At 47.0% G+C, this 17,088-nt stretch overlaps 1 protein-coding gene across 1 annotated transcript; it reads right to left on the bottom strand.

Moving 5' to 3' along the window:
• Window positions 1-9,291: 9,291 nt before the first annotated feature.
• LOC142070672 (uncharacterized) lies at window positions 9,292-17,027 on the bottom strand. Its single transcript, XM_075124578.1, has 2 exons — window positions 10,577-17,027; window positions 9,292-9,867 (listed from the first exon to the last, which is right to left on the bottom strand). The coding sequence occupies exons 1-2, from the start codon at window positions 11,142-11,144 to the stop codon at window positions 9,806-9,808; spliced, it is 630 nt and encodes a 209-aa protein (XP_074980679.1). The 5' UTR covers window positions 11,145-17,027; the 3' UTR covers window positions 9,292-9,805.
• Window positions 17,028-17,088: the final 61 nt, after the last annotated feature.

Below are 17,088 nucleotides of genomic sequence, written 5' to 3'. Positions count from 1 at the left end.
ACCCCTCCCTGTGGCCATGCCCCCTGCTCCTCATGGACTGCCTGAGGCCCTGCCCCCTGGCTAGGCCAGAAAGCCAGAGCTGCTAAAGACGCTGAGGGGGGGAAGCCCCGGACCCTCCACCTGCCCTGGGCAGGGGACCACGGTGCCCAAGGACAGCCACTGGCCCGTGTCTCTGCCCCCCAGGGCAGGTGGGGGGTCCCCACAGCGGCCTGGGCTCCATGGGCGCCTCTTACTCCTGTCCAGCTCCAGTTTCTGGCCTGGCAGGAAGAGAAGGAGCAGGGGCTAACACCCACCTCGCACCCCCACCACCCGCGGGAAGCATGTATTTGGGTAAAATTTGAAATATTCATTACCTTGGTGGGTAATATGTTCAGTCCTTTGGGGCTGGTAGAACTTTTTGTATGACGAACAAGATTTTCAGTAATCCTCATCGTATTTGTCTTGGTTGTCTGGGTGGAAGCCCGAGGCCGGGTTGCTTGAAGGGAACTGTGTTTTGGCATCTGGGTAACCAGTAAGGTTTTGTAGAGGCTGTTTTGTTGCTGGCTTGGTGAATCTAAGGATAAGAATAACCACCAGTTTTGGGGATTGTCTGCCCCATTCTTCGCAGTTTGCCCTAATTGAGCAATCTCAGTGTGGCCCCCCTGAGACCCCAGTCACAATGAGACAGTCAGAAGAGTTTACAATCTGAACAGACAAGATAAAGGATAATGGAAAGGGACAGAACATGACAGCAGAGCAATCAATGCGATGGAGGCAAAGTTGTCTTGTCTATTTAGTGGAAGTTCTTATCTCAATTGGTTTTAGTAAGGGGCATCAGGACTTTAATGAACATGTGGCCATCAAGAACAGGACTGGTTCTCTGGTTTGCACATTAGGCCACCTGGAATGTCACAGTGACCGCAAGGAGAGGACTCAGATGCTCCTGTTCCAAACACACAAGTGCCTATCACTTGAGCTAGACTCCATTAGTTGTTAGCAGTAGCGGGCCTAAGACATTGCACAATTATTTTGTGGCTCTCTGCAACACCAGGTAGGCGCTCACCTGCACTGCTAGGAAGGCCTCTGCATTGAAGGATCCTCTCTGCTGGCAGCCCTCTCTGTGATCAGAGTTCTGCTCAAACTGATGGGGCCAAATTCGCTGGTATAATGCCACTAAAGTCAATGGATAAACTTGGCCTGTGGACGCATTGAGAGCCACAGGCAGCTCTGCAGCCCCAGCTGAATCTCTCTGAGCTATTAAGACTTTAGAGCAGCCAAATTCACAAGCTTCTTTGTTAAGAAAGCAGAACTGATTCCAAAAGGTGGCTCATACAATCTGCTAAGAGGCTTGCGCCTAATGGCAGGCACTCTTGGCCCTGGTCTACACTAGGACTTTAGGTCGAATTTAGCAGCGTTAAATCGATGTAAACCTGCACCCGTCCACACAATGAAGCCCTTTATTTCGACTTAAAGGGCTCTTAAAATCGATTTCCTTACTCCACCCCTGACAAGTGGATTAGCACTTAAATCGACGTTGCCAGCTCGAATTTGGGGTACTGTGGACACAATTCGATGGTATTGGCCTCCGGGAGCTATCCCAGAGTGCTCCATTATGACCGCTCTGGACAGCACTCTCAACTCAGATGCACTGGCCAGGTAGACAGGAAAAGAACCGCGAACTTTTGAATCTCATTTCCTGTTTGGCCAGCGTGGCAAGCTGCAGGTGACCATGCAGAGCTCATCAGCAGAGGTGACCATGATGGAGTCCCAGAATCGCAAAAGAGCTCCAGCATGGACCGAACGGGAGGTACGGGATCTGATCGCTGTTTGGGGAGAGGAATCCGTGCTATCAGAACTCCGTTCCAGTTTTCGAAATGCCAAAACCTTTGTCAAAATCTCCCAGGGCATGAAGGACAGAGGCCATAACAGGGACCCGAAGCAGTGCCGCGTGAAACTGAAGGAGCTCAGGCAAGCCTACCAGAAAACCAGAGAGGCGAACAGCCGCTCTGGGTCAGAGCCCCAAACATGCCGCTTCTATGATGAGCTGCATGCCATTTTAGGGGGTTCAGCCACCACTACCCCAGCCGTGTTGTTTGACTCCTTCAATGGAGATGGAGGCAATATGGAAGCAGGTTTTGGGGATGAAGAAGATGATGATGATGAGGAGGTTGTAGATAGCTCACAGCAAGCAAGCGGAGAAACCGGTTTTCCCGACAGCCAGGAACTGTTTCTCACCCTAGACCTGGAGCCAGTACCCCCCGAACCCACCCAAGGCTGCCTCCTGGACCCAGCAGGTGGAGAAGGGACCTCTGGTGAGTGTACCTTTTAAAATATTATACATGGTTTAAAAGCAAGCATGTGAAAGGATTACTTTGCCCTGGCATTTGCGGTTCTCCTAGATGTAGTCCTAAAGCCTTTGCAAAAGGTTTCTGGGGAGGGCAGCCTTATTGCGTCCTTCATGGTAGGACACTTTACCACTCCAGGCCAGTAACACGTACTCGGGAATCATTGTAGAACAAAGCATTGCAGTGTATGTTTGCTGGCATTCAAACAACATCCGTTCTTTATCTCTCTGTGTTATCCTCAGGAGAGTGAGATATAATTCATGGTCACCTGGTTGAAATAGAGTGCTTTTCTTCAGGGGACACTCAGAGGAGCCCATTCCTGCTGGGCTGTTTGCCTGTGGCTAAACAGAAATGTTCCCCGCTATTAGCCACAGGGAGGGGGTAGTCACGCGGTGGGAGGAGGCAAAATGCCACCTTGTAACGAAAGCACATGTGCTATGTATGTAATGTTAACAGCAAGGTTTACTCTGAAAGAGTGTAGCCACTGTTTTATAAAATGTGTCTTTTTAAATACCGCTGTCCCTTTTTTTTTCTCCACCAGCTGCATGTGTTTCAATGATCACAGGATCTTCTCCTTCCCAGAGGCTAGTGAAGCTTAGAAAGAAAAAAAAAACGCACTCGCGATGAAATGTTCTCCGAGCTCATGCTGTCCTCCCACACTGACAGAGCACAGACGAATGCGTGGAGGCAAATAATGTCAGAGTGCAGGAAAGCACAAAATGACCGGGAGGAGAGGTGGCGGGCTGAAGAGAGTAAGTGGCGGGCTGAAGACAGGGCTGAAGCTCAAATGTGGCGGCAGCGTGATGAGAGGAGGCAGGATTCAATGCTGAGGCTGCTGCAGGACCAAACCAGTATGCTCCAGTGTATGGTTGAGCTGCAGCAAAGGCAGCTGGAGCACAGACTGCCACTGCAGCCCCTCTGTAACCAACTGCCCTCCTCCCCAAGTTCCATAGCCTCCACACCCAGACACCCAAGAACGCGGTGGGGGGGCCTCCGGCCAACCAGCCACTCCACCACAGAGGATTGCCCAAAAAAAAGAAGGCTGTCATTCAATAAATTTTAAAGTTGTAAACTTTTAAAGTGCTGTGCTTAAAGTGCTGTGTGGCATTTTCCTTCCCTCCTCCACCACCCCTCCTGGGCTACCTTGGTAGTCATCCCCCTATTTGTGTGATGAATCAATAAAGAATGCATGAATGTGAAGCAACAATGACTTTATTGCTTCTGCAAGCGGTGATTGAAGGGAGATGGGGAGGGTGGTTAGCTTACAGGGAAGTAGAGTGAACCAAGGGGCGGGGGGTTTCATCAAGGAGAAACAAACAGAACTTTCACACCGTAGCCTGGCCAGTCATGAAACTGGTTTTCAAAGCTTCTCTGATGCGTACCGCGCCCTCCTGTGCTCTTCTAACCGCCCTGGTGTCTGGCTGCGTGTAACCAGCAGCCAGGCGATTTGCCTCAACCTCCCACCCCGCCATAAACGTCTCCCCCTTACTCTCACAGATATTGTGGAGCACACAGCAAGCAGTAATTACAGTGGGAATATTGGTTTCGCTGAGGTCTAAGCGAGTCAGTAAACTGCGCCAGCGCGCCTTTAAACGTCCAAATGCACATTCTACCACCATTCTGCACTTGCTCAGCCTGTAGTTGAACAGCTCCTGACTACTGTCCAGGCTGCCTGTGTACGGCTTCATGAGCCATGGCATTAAGGGGTAGGCTGGGTCCCCAAGGATACATATAGGCATTTCAACATCCCCAACAGTTATTTTCTGGTCAGGGAATAAAGTCCCTTCCTGCAGCTTTTGAAACAGACCAGAGTTCCTGAAGATGCGAGCGTCATGTACCTTTCCCGGCCATCCCACGTTGATGTTGGTGAAACGTCCCTTGTGATCCACCAGAGCTTGCAGCACTATCGAAAAGTACCCCTTGTGGTTTATGTACTCGGCGGCTTGGTGCTCCGGTGCCAAGATAGGGATATGGGTTCCGTCTATAGCCCCACCACAGTTAGGGAATCCCATTGCAGCAAAGCCATCCACTATGACCTGCACATTTCCCAGGGTCACTACCCTTGATATCAGCAGATCTTTGATTGCGTGGGCTACTTGCATCACAGCAGCCCCCACAGTAGATTTGCCCACTCCAAATTGATTCCCAACTGACCGGTAGCTGTCTGGCGTTGCAAGCTTCCACAGGGCTATCGCCACTCGCTTCTCAACTGTGAGGGCTGCTCTCATCTTGGTATTCATGCACCTCAGGGCAGGGGAAAGCAAGTCACAAAGTTCCATGAAAGTGCCCTTACGCATGCGAAAGTTTCGCAGCCACTGGGAATCGTCCCAGACCTGCAACACTATGCGGTCCCACCAGTCTGTGCTTGTTTCCCGAGCCCAGAATCGGCGTTCCACAGCATGAACCTGCCCCATTAGCACCATGATGCATGCATTGGCAGGGCCCATGCTTTCAGAGAAATCTGTGTCCATGTCCTGATCACTCACGTGACCGCGCTGACATCGCCTCCTCGCCCGGTATCGCTTTGCCAGGTTCTGGTGCTGCATATACTGCTGGATAATGCGTGTGGTGTTTAATGTGCTCCTAATTGCCAAAGTGAGCTGAGCGGCCTCCATGCTTGCCTTGGTATGGCGTCCGCACAGAAAAAAGGCGTGGAACGATTGTCTGCCGTTGCTCTGACGGAGGGAGGGGCGACTGACGACACGGCTTACAGGGTTGGCTTCAGGGAGCTAAAATCAACAAAGGGGGTGCCTGTACATCAAGGAGTATTTCAGGCAGGACTTCACGGAGGGTTCCAATAAGAAATGGTGCACCTAAGTTATCGTTCTTATTGGAACAAGGAGGTTAGCCTGGCCTCTGATTGATACATGGCTAGATTTACCTCGCTGCACCTTCTCTGTGAGTGACTGCAGAGTGACCTAGAGGAATGAGTCCCCTAGACAGGGGAGGAGGCAAATGAGTACAAAACAAATCTGGTCTATTTCTTGTTTTGACCCACTCCATCTATCTTTTACATCTTTGGCTGGCAGCAGACAGTGCAGAACATGCCATCCACATCTCATGGCTGCTCGGCAGAAGATGGTACAGTACGACTGCTAGCAGTCTGTATCGCCTGCCCGCTCACCATAAGACGGTTCAATAGGACTGACTGCAGGACTAAAGAGAATGACCTGGTCAAGTCACTCCAAATTTAGTCCCTGCGCCCATGTCTGCCCAGGCGCTCCCAGCCGACGTGGCCAGGAGCACCTCGGACATGACGATGACGGCTACCAGTCGTACTGTACCGTCTGCTGCCACAAGGCAAGGGGTTGCTGCTACTGTGTAGCAATGCCGTACCGTGTCTGCCAGCACCCAGGAGACATAGGGTGACGGTTACCTGAGCGGGCTCCATGCTTGCAGTGGTATGGCGTCTGCACAGGTAACTCAGGAAAAAAGGCGCGAAATGATTGTCTGCCCTTCCTTTCACAGAGGGAGGGAGGGAACGGGGGCCTGACGATATGTACCCAGAACCACCCGCGACAATGTTTTAGCCCCATCAGGCATTGGGATCTCAACCCAGAATTCCAAGGGGCAGCGGAGACTGTGGGAACTGTGGGATAGCTCCCCACAGTGCAATGCTCCGGAAGTCGACTCTAGCCTCGGTACTGTGGAAGCGCTCCGCCGAGTTAATGCACTTAATGCACTTAGAGCATTTTCTGTGGGGACACACACACTCGAATATATAAAACTGATTTCTAAAAAACCGACTTCTATAAATTCGACCTTATTCCGTAGTGTAGACATACCCTTGGTGACCGTGTTACACATATCACTAACAATGCTCTAAGAAGCCTAGAATAATACGTACCCTTGGCTAATAAAAATGGCTCTCTATACAAACTGCATTTTAACTAGTGCCTACCTTATTTTTATTCTTAAACAGGACAAGATGGATCATGGAATCAGATGTTGAGAGAGGGAAGACTAGGGTAGCTATTCCATCCTACTGGCAACGTTCTGATTGCCACTAAGCCAGCCATCAAATGATGTATGCTACTCGTGCCCAGTTAGTACATGTGAGTTCATTCGAATTCGATGACAGGTGCTCCCCATAGCTTCTACTGCCACCACTATAGGGGACATTGTGTGTTTTGTTTATGAGACAGTTCCAGGTGTACCCAGGAAATACACATGGACGCAGCAGATGTATTTAAGATTGTCGCACATCAAATCAATAAATGAAAAGTCAGTCCTGCAAAACCCTACACTTCCACTTGCTTGGGAGGAACAAGTTATTAGTTTTTCCAGCATGATGATTAGGGAAGTTGATAGACATGGCCTAAAACTCCAGATCTACACCAGCACTTTCGTCGGCAAAACTTACATCGCTCAGAGGTGTGAAAAAAAGCGGCTATGCACACTCCCACCAAAACAGCTTCTCCCGCCAACATAGCTCCCGTCGCTCATCGAGGTGGTTTTACGATGTCAATGAGAGAGCTCCCCAGTCAGCACAGAGCGGCTACATGAGCGATCTTACAGCGGCAGAGCCACTCCGTACAGCTGTGCTGCTGTAAGCTTGCTAGTGTAGACATGGCCTAAATTTTCATGAGACTATTGCAAGACTAAGGTAAGGAAATCAGTTACTTCACGTGGGGGAGAAAGACTGATCCTCAGCATATGACATTAAAGAGGGAAGAGTCAAGTCCCATTCAAGGACTTTAAAGTTCCATAAAGACTGCTCTCCAGTTGTAATCCTAAAATGAGACTATGTCTGAAAACCACTGCTAAAGAGATGGTCAGGTGAGCGGTAGAAAGCTGTTTGGAAAAAGTTAGTGGTTGAAATGCAATATGAACACAGGTGTTGGAGTACTTTCAAGTCGTTCTAATTGTAGTACAAGAAACTGGCTGGTGAAAAATACAGCCAGCCCGGCATCCTTAAAAGGAAGCATATATTTAGAGTAGAAACAGATGGATTATTAGCAACCGCTCAACTCTCATCTTGCGAAGGACTGAGTCACACCTGTGTACAAAACACTGGGCATTTGTTTATGAGGGACTCATTTGCAACTGCATGTGACAGGGCTCTGCTAGGACCCTCACCTGTTACTTTGTAATGTAAGGGGAAGTTTAAAAGCACTGTAATAGAGGCTCAAATTAAACGTATACCCCACATACAAAAACAGGACCACAAAATGCCACGTTGGCTAAACAACAGAGTAAAAGAGGCAGTTAGAGGCAAAAAGGCATCCTTTACAAACCGGAAGTCAAATCCTGCTGAGGAAAATAGAAAGGAGCATAAACTTTGGCCAGTCAAGTGTAAAAGTATAATTAAGCAGGCAGAAAAGAATTTGAAAAAGCAATTAGGGCCTTGTCTACACTATCAAGTTCTGTCAATGCAAGCTACGCCGACGATCAAAGAGCGGTGACATCACTTGTGCACGTTCACACCACGTTCCTTCTATCAGCGGAGCATATCCACAGCTGGTGCTCTGTCCCACTGTGCCGCTCGCCACCTTCTGCAGCTAGAAGTTGTGAGAAGGTGGAGTGCATCGCAGTGCATCCTGGGTGCAGGTGCAGTATCCCATGATGATGGTTTTTCTGTCCCATCATTCCACGTCTGAAAGGATGGCTCCTGCATTGGCTCTCTACTGTGGTGGTCACTGTTATAAACACATTGCAGCTGGTCATGCAGTATATCGTGAGCACCCAAGATGAACAGGAATCAGAGTTGCCTGACCTGCGGCATGCCACAGAAAGAAACACCACCAGATTACTTTGGGTATTCACAGAGCAGCTGCAGACAGTGAACTGTCACTTTGGGGCTTGGGAAACAAGCACCAAGTGGTGGGATTGCATTGTTATGCAGTCCTGGGATGATGATCAGCGGCTGCAGAATTTTCAGATGTGGAAAGACACCTTCCTGGGACGGTGTGCGGCACTTTCCCCTGCACAGTGGTGGAAGGACACCAAAATGAGAGCTGCCCTCTTGGTGGAGAAGCACATGGCGATTGCTATGTGGAAGCTGGCAATTCCAGACTGCTATAGGTCAGTCGCAAATCAGTTTGAAATCATAGAAGTCCACTACTGGGGCTACATTAACAGAAGTGTGCAGGGCCACTAATCGCATCCTGCCATGAAGGACTGTGACTCTTGGAAATGTCCATGAAACAGTGGATGGTTTTGCAGCTACGGGATTCCCTAACTGCAGTTGGGCAAAAATGGTATGCATATCCCTATTTTGGCCCTGGACCTTGCTGCAACGGAGTACCTAAAAAGAAAGGGGTACTTCTCTATGGTACTGCAGGTGCTTGTGGATCACCATGGACATTTCATTGACATCAACGTGAGGTGGTCAGGGAAGGTGCATGACACATGCATCTTCAGGAACACTGGCCAGTACAGAAAGCTGCAAGCCAGGGACTTTCTTTCTAGATCAGAAAATGCCAATGGGGGGATGTTGATATGCACACAGCGATCCTGGGAGACCCAGCCTACCCCTTCCTCCCATGGCTCCTGAAACCTTATCTGGGAAACCTGGACAGCAGCAAGTAACACTTCAACAATAGGCTGAGCAGGTGCAAAATGACCATAGAACGTGTATGCGGCAGATTAAAAGCATGCTGGTGCTGCCCTTATGGCAGGTTAGACCTAAACATGCACTCTGTAATATTTGTGTGGCTAAGGGTGAAAAGTTTCCCCCAGCCTGGAATACAGAGGGGATCGCCTGGCAGCTGATTTTGACCAGCCAGCTACTAGCGCTCTTAGAGGGGCACAAGGGGGTGGGGGGGCTATTTGAATCAGGGAGGCCTTGTGGCTCCATTTTGACAGTGAACACCAGTAATACAGCTCTCTGCCATGGTTTGTTAACTTGCAGCCTTGCACGACAATTTTAATTATTCCCAACAGTGATTTGTAGTCTGCAAATGATCTAGTTGCCGCTGCGTATTAATTTAAGCAGCAACCACCACGTGTAGGAGACAAATAAAGATTATCTTTCAGAGAGTATGTTTTTATTAAATACAAAACAACCACACACACTAAATGCTTGGGGGGAAGGGAGATAACAGTGAAGGGCAGGGTAGGCTCTCATAGCTATGTGTAAGTCCAGCTGTCATTTTGGAAACTGTCCAAAGGGATAGAGTGAATGGAGTAACAAGACAGGTCGGGAGGTTGGAAGGAAGGTGTGGGAGGAGTTTAGGAGGAGCATGGCAAGCAGTTCGGTATTGGCTTCAAGGGGCAGAAGGCAAGCAGTTCGGTATTGTTGTGAGGGGGGAGGAGGCGAGCATGCATGAATTCAGCCTGCATTATAATTTGGAACTTCGGTCCTCCATCACTTTTATCATCCACTCCTGGCCCATTAAAATTCACTCCTGGCTCTCCTTTCTGTCCTGCCTGTTTTATATTTGTCTTTTTAAAGTCTCTCTCCATGCCCTGAGTTCTTGTTTATTGTCCTCCGAAGATTGGAGCACCTATCAAAACATGTCCTCTTTGCTCCTCCTCAGTCACTTCCTTATCTGGTGGAGGTGCTCCGCCGATGTGTAAGGGGTTCCCCTGAAGGCCACATCTACAGAAGTACAAGAAAGAATAAACAAACACAATTGTTAGTGCACTCACAGCAAAGTAAAATACACCTCTCTTTTTATGAATCAGTTTCTCACTGGCACTTGGCAAGCACAGAGCTTAACCAACACCCTAAACATGATGAGCTCAGCCCCGGGGAGACCTCAAGATGGGGCAAAGGGTTGAGATGGTTTTTTAAGCGGATCACTGCAGGCAACTAAGGACAAAATTGTAAATTCTGCCACCATTTTCAACAGGTGGGGGTCATTATAGCCGATATCTCACTCCTGAGGGTGAGCAAGATGAAAGGGTGTATCTCCTAAGTGGGTGCGGCTTCAGACCGGGTCCCTTCGCTGCTCGCCTGTGTGCCACTTTGGTCCCAGCACACATGATTGCTGATTGACATGGGAAAGTTTCCTACATTGGGGGAAGGAACAAAAGCAGCTCTGCGCCAAGGAACCTTCAGCAGAGGATTAGCAAGTACCTCCAGGAAAGTTTCCTAGAGATCTCTCTGGAGGATTTCTGTGAAATCTCGGTGTACATTAACACGCTGTTCCACCGAACTGCTTAGCTGTACGGGGCAAAGTGAAGCACATGCAAACACAGCTAGCCTTGTACATTTCTATCCCTTCACCCACTTCTAGAATATAACAAAGCAAAGGACAGCTCCACCTCATATGACCCAGCAGCATTAACTCAAAAAGATCACTTACCAGAGCTCCCCTCTCCTGCATCATGCACGCCAGAGACGGAGTGCTGGGAATGGCTTGAACCCTCCGGGGTTGAAAAGAGCTCCTGGCTCCCCATGGTCCTGGACGACCCTGTCACCTGTTCCATTTTCTCCTCCAACTCGACCTCCTTGTCCACGACTTCATCCTTGAGGCTGATTCTGCTGTCCACTGTCTCCAGTCCCACTGAAGTATCCACGGGCCTTTTGGTGGCAGCCCCACCTCGACCACCAAGAATGGTGTCCAGCTCCTTATAGAATTGGCAGGTCTTCAGCGCAATACCGGAATGAGGGTTTGACTCCCTTGCCTTCTGGTACACCTGCCTCCACTCCTTGATCTTTGCATGGCACTGCTGCATGTCCCATTCATAGCCCTTCTCCAACATGCCATGGGAAATCTGACTGTTGCTATTGAAGTTCCTCCAGCTGGAGTGGAGCTGGGACTGCACAGCTTCCTCTCCCCATATACTCAGCAGATTCAACAGCTCCGGTGTGCTCCAAGCAGAAGAGTGTTTGGAGCGTGAAACTGCCCTGGTCAGATGGAGAGTTGCCATATGAGTGCACCACGCTGAGTAAACTGGAAGTGGAATTTCAAAAAGCCCTGTGCCTTTAAAGGGGAAGGTGCGGGGATGCCTGTATATCTGGGTACAGGGTAGCAGAGTTTGAACTGTTGACCAGAGCAGTCAGGATGGGCACTGTGGGACATCTCCTTGGGCCCTTTACTGTGACATAACCAAGCACAGTGTCTACCCTGACACTGTCAATATAACTTTGTGCAAAAAGCTCTACACCTCTCATAGAAGTGGTTTTATTTTGTCAGCAAAGCATGAGTTTTGTTGGCAGAAGAAACATTGTAGTGTGTACGCACCTCCACTGTTTTGTCGACAAAACTCTGCAGCGTAGACAAGGCTTAACTGTGGTATGTAAATTATTGCTTAAATCAGCATCCACATGAATGGAGGACAGCTAATGTAACACCGATTTTTTAAAAAGGCTCCAGAGGCGACCCTGGCGATTTCAGGCTGGTAAGCAAAATTTCAGTACCAGGCAACTGGTTGGCATCATAGTCAAAAACAGAATCATCAGACACAGAGATGAACACAATATGTTGGAAAAAGAGTCAACACTGCTTTCGTAAAGGAAAATCATACTTCACCAGTCCATTAGAATTATTTGAGGGGGTCAACAAATATGTGGACAAGGCTGATCCAGTGGATATAGCTAATGTACTCAATGTGGAAATTTCTGTAAATATAGCTAATTTCCACTCAATGTGGAAAAAGCTAATGTACTCAATGCTTTTTTTTGCCTGTCTTCACAAACAGGGTCAGCTCCCAGACTTCTGCACTGGGCAGCACAGCATGGGGAGAAAGACCAGCCCTCTGTGGAGAAAGAAGTGGTTCGGGACCATTTAGAAAAGCTGGACGAGCACAAGTCCATGGGGCCGGATGCGCTGCATCCGAGAGTGCTAAAGGAGTTGGCGGATGTGATTGCAGAGCCATTGGCCATTACCTTTGAAAACTCATGGTGATCAGGGGAGGTCCCGGAGGACTGGAAAAAGGCTAATGTAGTGCCCATCTTTAAAAAAAGGGAAGGAGGAGGATCCGGGGACCTACAGACCAGTCAGCCTCACCTCAGTCCCTGGAAAAATCATGGAGCAGGTCCTCAAGGAATAAATTCTGAAGGACTTCGAGGAGAGGAAAGTGATCAGGAACAGTCAGCATGGATTCACCAAGGGCAAGTCATGCCTGACTAATCTAATTGCCTTCTGTGACGAGATAACGGGCTCTGTGGATGAAGGGAAAGCAGTGGACGTGTTGTTCCTTGACTTTAGCAATACTTTTGACATGGTCTCCCACAGTATTCTTGCCAGCAAATTAAAGAAGTATGGGCTGGATGACTGGACTATAAGGTGGATAGAAAGCTGGCTAGATTGTCAGGCTTAACGGGTAGTGATCAATGGCTCCATGTCTAGTTGGCAACCGGTATCAAGCGGAGTGCCCTAAGGTCGGTCCTAGGGCCGGTTTTGTTCAATATCTTCATAAATGATCTGAGGAAGGTGTGGATTGCACCCTCAGCAAGTTTGCAGATGACACAAAACTGGGAGGAGTGGTAGATACACTGGAGGGTAAGGATAGGATACAGAGGGACCGAGACAAATTAGAGGATTGGGCCAAAAGAAATCTGATGAGGTTCAACAAGCACAAGTGCAGAGTCCTGCACTTAGGACGGAAGAATCCCATGCACCGCTACAGACTAGGGACCGAATGGCTAGGCAGCAGTTCTGCAGAAAAGGACCGAGGGGTTACAGTGGACAAGAAGCTGGATATGAGTCAGTGTGCCCTTGTTGCCAAGAAGGCCAATGGCATTTTGGGCTGTATAAGTAGGGGCATTGCCAGCGGATCGAGGGATGTGATCGTTCCCCTCTATTCAACATTGGTGAGGCCCCATCTGGAGTATTGTGTCCAGTTTTGGGCCCTACACTAGAAGAAGGATGTGAAAAAATTGGAAAGCGTCAAGCGGAGGGCAACAAAATGATTAGGGGACTTGAACACATGACTTATGAGGAGAGGCTGAGGAAACTGGGAATGTTTAGTCTGTGGAAGAGAAGAATGAGGCGGGATTGAATAGCTGCTTTCAACTACCTGAAAGGGGGTTCCAAAGAGGATGGATCTAGACTGTTCTCCGTGGTAGCAGATGACAGAACGAGGAGCAATGGTCTCAAGTTGCAGTGGGGGAGGTTTAGGTTGGATATTAGGAAAAACTTTTTCACAAGCAGGGTGGTGAAGCACTGGAATGGGTTCCCTAGGGAGGTGGTGGAATCTCCTTCCTTAGACGTTTTTAAGGTCAGGCTTGACAAAGCCCTGGCTGGAATGATTTAGTTGGGGATTGGTCCTGCTTCGAGCAGGGGGTTGGACTAGATGACCTCCTTAGGTCCCTTCCAACCCTGAGATTCTATGATTCTATATAGTGTACTTGGACTTTTAAAAAGCTTTGACAGGGTCCTCATGAAAGGCTCTTAAGCAAACTAAGCAATCATGGGATAAGAGGGAAGGTCCTCTTCATGGAGCAGTAACTGGTTAAAAAACAGGAAACAAAGGGTAGGAATAAATCGTCAGTTTTCACGATAGAGACAGGTAAATAGCAGGGTCTTCCAAAGATCTGTACTAGGACCAGTGCTGTTCAACATATTCATAAATGATCTGGAAAAAGAGGTAAACAGGTGGCAAAGTTTGCAGACGATACAAAATTACTCAAGATAGTTAAATCTAAAGTTGACTGCGAAGAGTTATGAAGGGGTCTCACAAAACTGGGTGACTGGGCAACGAAATGGTAGATGAAATTCAATATTGATAAATACAAAGTAATACACATTGGAAAACATAATCCCAACTATAAATACAAAACGATAGGGTCTAAATTAGCTGTTATCACTCAAGAAAAATATTGGGGTCACTGTGGATACTTCTTTGAAAACATCTGCTGAATGGGTAGCCGCAGTCAAAAAAGCGAATATTTGGAACCATTAGGTAAGGGATGGAGAAGACAGTAAATATAATGACAGGTTTCAGAGGAACAGCCGTGTTAGTCTGTATTCGCAAAAAGAAAAGGAGTACTTGTGGCACCTTAGAGACTAACCAATTTATTTGAGCATGAGCTTTCGTGAGCCACAGCTCACTTCATCAGATGTGATGAACTAGATGACAAGTACTCCTTTTCTTTTTAGTAAATATAATGCCACTATATAAATCCATAGTATGCTCACACCTTGAATAGTGTGTGCAGTTCTGGTCAACCAATCTCCAAAAAGATGTACTAAAATTGGAAAAGGTACAGAGAAGGGAAATAAAAATAATTAGGGGTACGGAACAGATTCCATATGAGGAGAGATTAAGACGACTGGGACTGTTCAGCTTGGAAAAGAGACAACTGAGGGGGAATATGACAGCAGTCTATGAAATCATGACTGGGGTGGGAAAAAAGTGTTATTTACCTGTTCACATAACACAAGAACCAGGGGTCACCCAATGAAATTAACAGGGATCAGGTTTAAAACAAACAAAGTTCTTCTTCACATAACACAGTCACAGAATTAATTGCCAGGGATGTTGCGAAGACCAAAAGTATAATGGAGTTCAAAAAAGGATGAGAAGTTAATGGAGGACAGGTCCATCAATGGGTATTAGCCAACATGATCAGGGATACAATCACATGCTCTGGGCGTTCCTAAGCCTCTGAATGCCAGATGCTGGAACTGGACGATGGGACGAATCACTTGATAACTGCCCTGTGCTATTCATTACCTCTGAAGCATCTGGCATTGACCCCTGTCAGAAGACAGGATGCTGGGACAGACGGACCATTGGTCTGACCCATTATGGCCATTCTTATGTTCTTAAGTCAATAAAAAAGGCGATGAAGAGGTTTAGGAAGAAATGAACAAAATGCTTTTTAAATGTAAGACAATCATTGACAGACAATGGGAACACAAAGTAAATACATTTTGAAATACGGTAGTTGAAACTCAGTCATCTCCTCCAGGAGTAGAAGGCATCACTAACATTTAATGTAAAACCCTGCATCACTGCAGGCAATAGAGATGTCTTATTTGATGTATAGGAGCTCGCAAAGGCTAGGTGGGTTTTCAAAACGTACAAGAAACAGTGCCGGTTCTCTAAAGAGCTCACATTCAAGGAAGGCACTTGAAATGTGTAATAACCATCTCGTGTCTCAAACCAGCCATTATTAGTAGTTGGCTGTTGGCATCACAGTTGTGGGTCTTGAGAAGTGACTTGAAGTAAGAGACCTGGTAATGGTCTCACCTATATAGGACAGTGGGAAGAATGCACAAAGGAGAGCTGTAGAAGCAGGCAAAACAGGCAGTTGACACTGGAATCATCCATGTAGCACAAGAGAAAAGCTCTTCAGCTACTGAAGGAGAAAAGCCTATGGTCTAGTTAGATTTTGTAAAAAAGTGAGCTTTCTTTTAATTTAAAAGCAACAGTGGAAAGTTAGTGCTGCTGAAGGGTGTTGGCTTGAGATAACTGGGGCCTGAGCCCTCCCCTTTAGTCACACAGTAGGCAAAATAAGCAGTGAGCTTCCCTCATACTGCCCCACCAGCATGCCTGAATCCTGCTTTAGAGGGACCTCATTTAGGGGTAAGAGGAATTCACTCTCCATAGCAATTCATTTGTTGACCTCTCTTCTGAGGTTGCCAACAAGTGGTCAATTAGAATTTACTTTTTTGAGATATGAACACCCATCCTCTAAGAACTAGACTGAGGCCATGTTTGTAATTAAGGCTACCCAAATTTTATTAGCAATCTCAGCTTTTTACTATCATACTTCACCTTTTAATAGAAACCCTCCATTGGCTAGATCAGTGATTCTCAACCAGGGGTATGCGTACCCCTGGGGGTACACAGAGGTCTTCTGGGGGTACATCAACTCATCTTGATATTTGCCTAGTTTTATAAACAGGCTACATAAAAGCACTAGCAAAGTCAATACAAACTAAAATTTCATACAATGACTTGTTTACACTGCTCTATAGGCTATACACTAAGTATATTTATATTCCAATTGATTTCTTTTATAATTATATGGTAAAAATGAGAAAGTAAGCAATTTTTCAGTAGGTGTGCTGTGACACTTATATTTTTATGTACGATTTTGTAAGCAATGAGTTTAAGTGAAGTGAAGCTTGGGGTACACAAGACAAATTAGACTCCTGAAAGGAGTACAGTAGTCTGGAAGGGTTGAGAGCCTGCATAATATTTGCACTCAGGACAGTAGCCACTTTCAGTGAAACAGTGGCAGGCTCCAAACAGTTAAACAAAATTTGGATGAGCTTTCTTCTATAGTTTGATGACTAATATTGCCTTTGCATAGTTTTTTTTAAAATACTAGATATTATGTGGTTTCAAGAAAAAAGTAGCTCTTGGATAAGATATTACTCCTGAAAAACTTATGCAAAGAACTCATTAGCTAACTTTGTTCAGATTTCAGACCAAAAGCCCAAGCTTCAACAGCTATGTCTATTTCTCTCTTCTGTCTCCAAACAAACAATCTGAAAGTTCATAAAGGAAGAAGCAAGTATCTGTTGGAACCTATGTGATATATTTTAGCACTAGAGGTGTTAGAACCATAATGGTTGTGTTTCCTGCTGCTGGGCTGTCTCACCCACAAGATATGTGCAGTGTTCAAGATGGAAGACATTAGAACTACTGTCTGCTTTCAGATACCCTTGAGCAGCTTCAATTAGAACGGCATGCACTAACATGATTGTTACCAGACCAAACCAATTTCCTTCCTGCCTTAAATGCCACTCAAATAGTGTATCTGTCAGTTCTTTGCCACCTTTTCTAAGCACATGCCACATTACAGTAAAGTTTAGTTACTCATTGCTACAGATGAACTGACATGCAAACCTGACAGTGAATTGTATAATGCGGAAATAAGTCTCAAACTAGATGATATGGGGTGTGTAAACAGATA

The sequence above is a fragment of the Caretta caretta genome, chromosome 1 (assembly GCF_965140235.1).
Source record: "Caretta caretta isolate rCarCar2 chromosome 1, rCarCar1.hap1, whole genome shotgun sequence".
Classification (NCBI taxonomy): domain Eukaryota; kingdom Metazoa; phylum Chordata; order Testudines; family Cheloniidae; genus Caretta; species Caretta caretta.
The sequence above is the reverse complement of the archived record's forward strand: the minus strand, read 5'-3'. Positions and strand labels throughout refer to the sequence as shown.

What these genes read in the sequence shown, in the direction of transcription:
- LOC142070672 (XM_075124578.1), bottom strand. Translation starts at nt 11,144, where the DNA reads ATGGCAACTCTCCATCTGACCAGGGCAGTTTCACGCTCCAAACACTCT. An exon ending in TGCAGGAGAGGGGAGCTCTG is followed by an intron (nt 9,868 to 10,576) that starts GTAAGTGATCTT and finishes GTACTTCTGTAG; the next exon opens with ATGTGGCCTTCAGGGGAACC.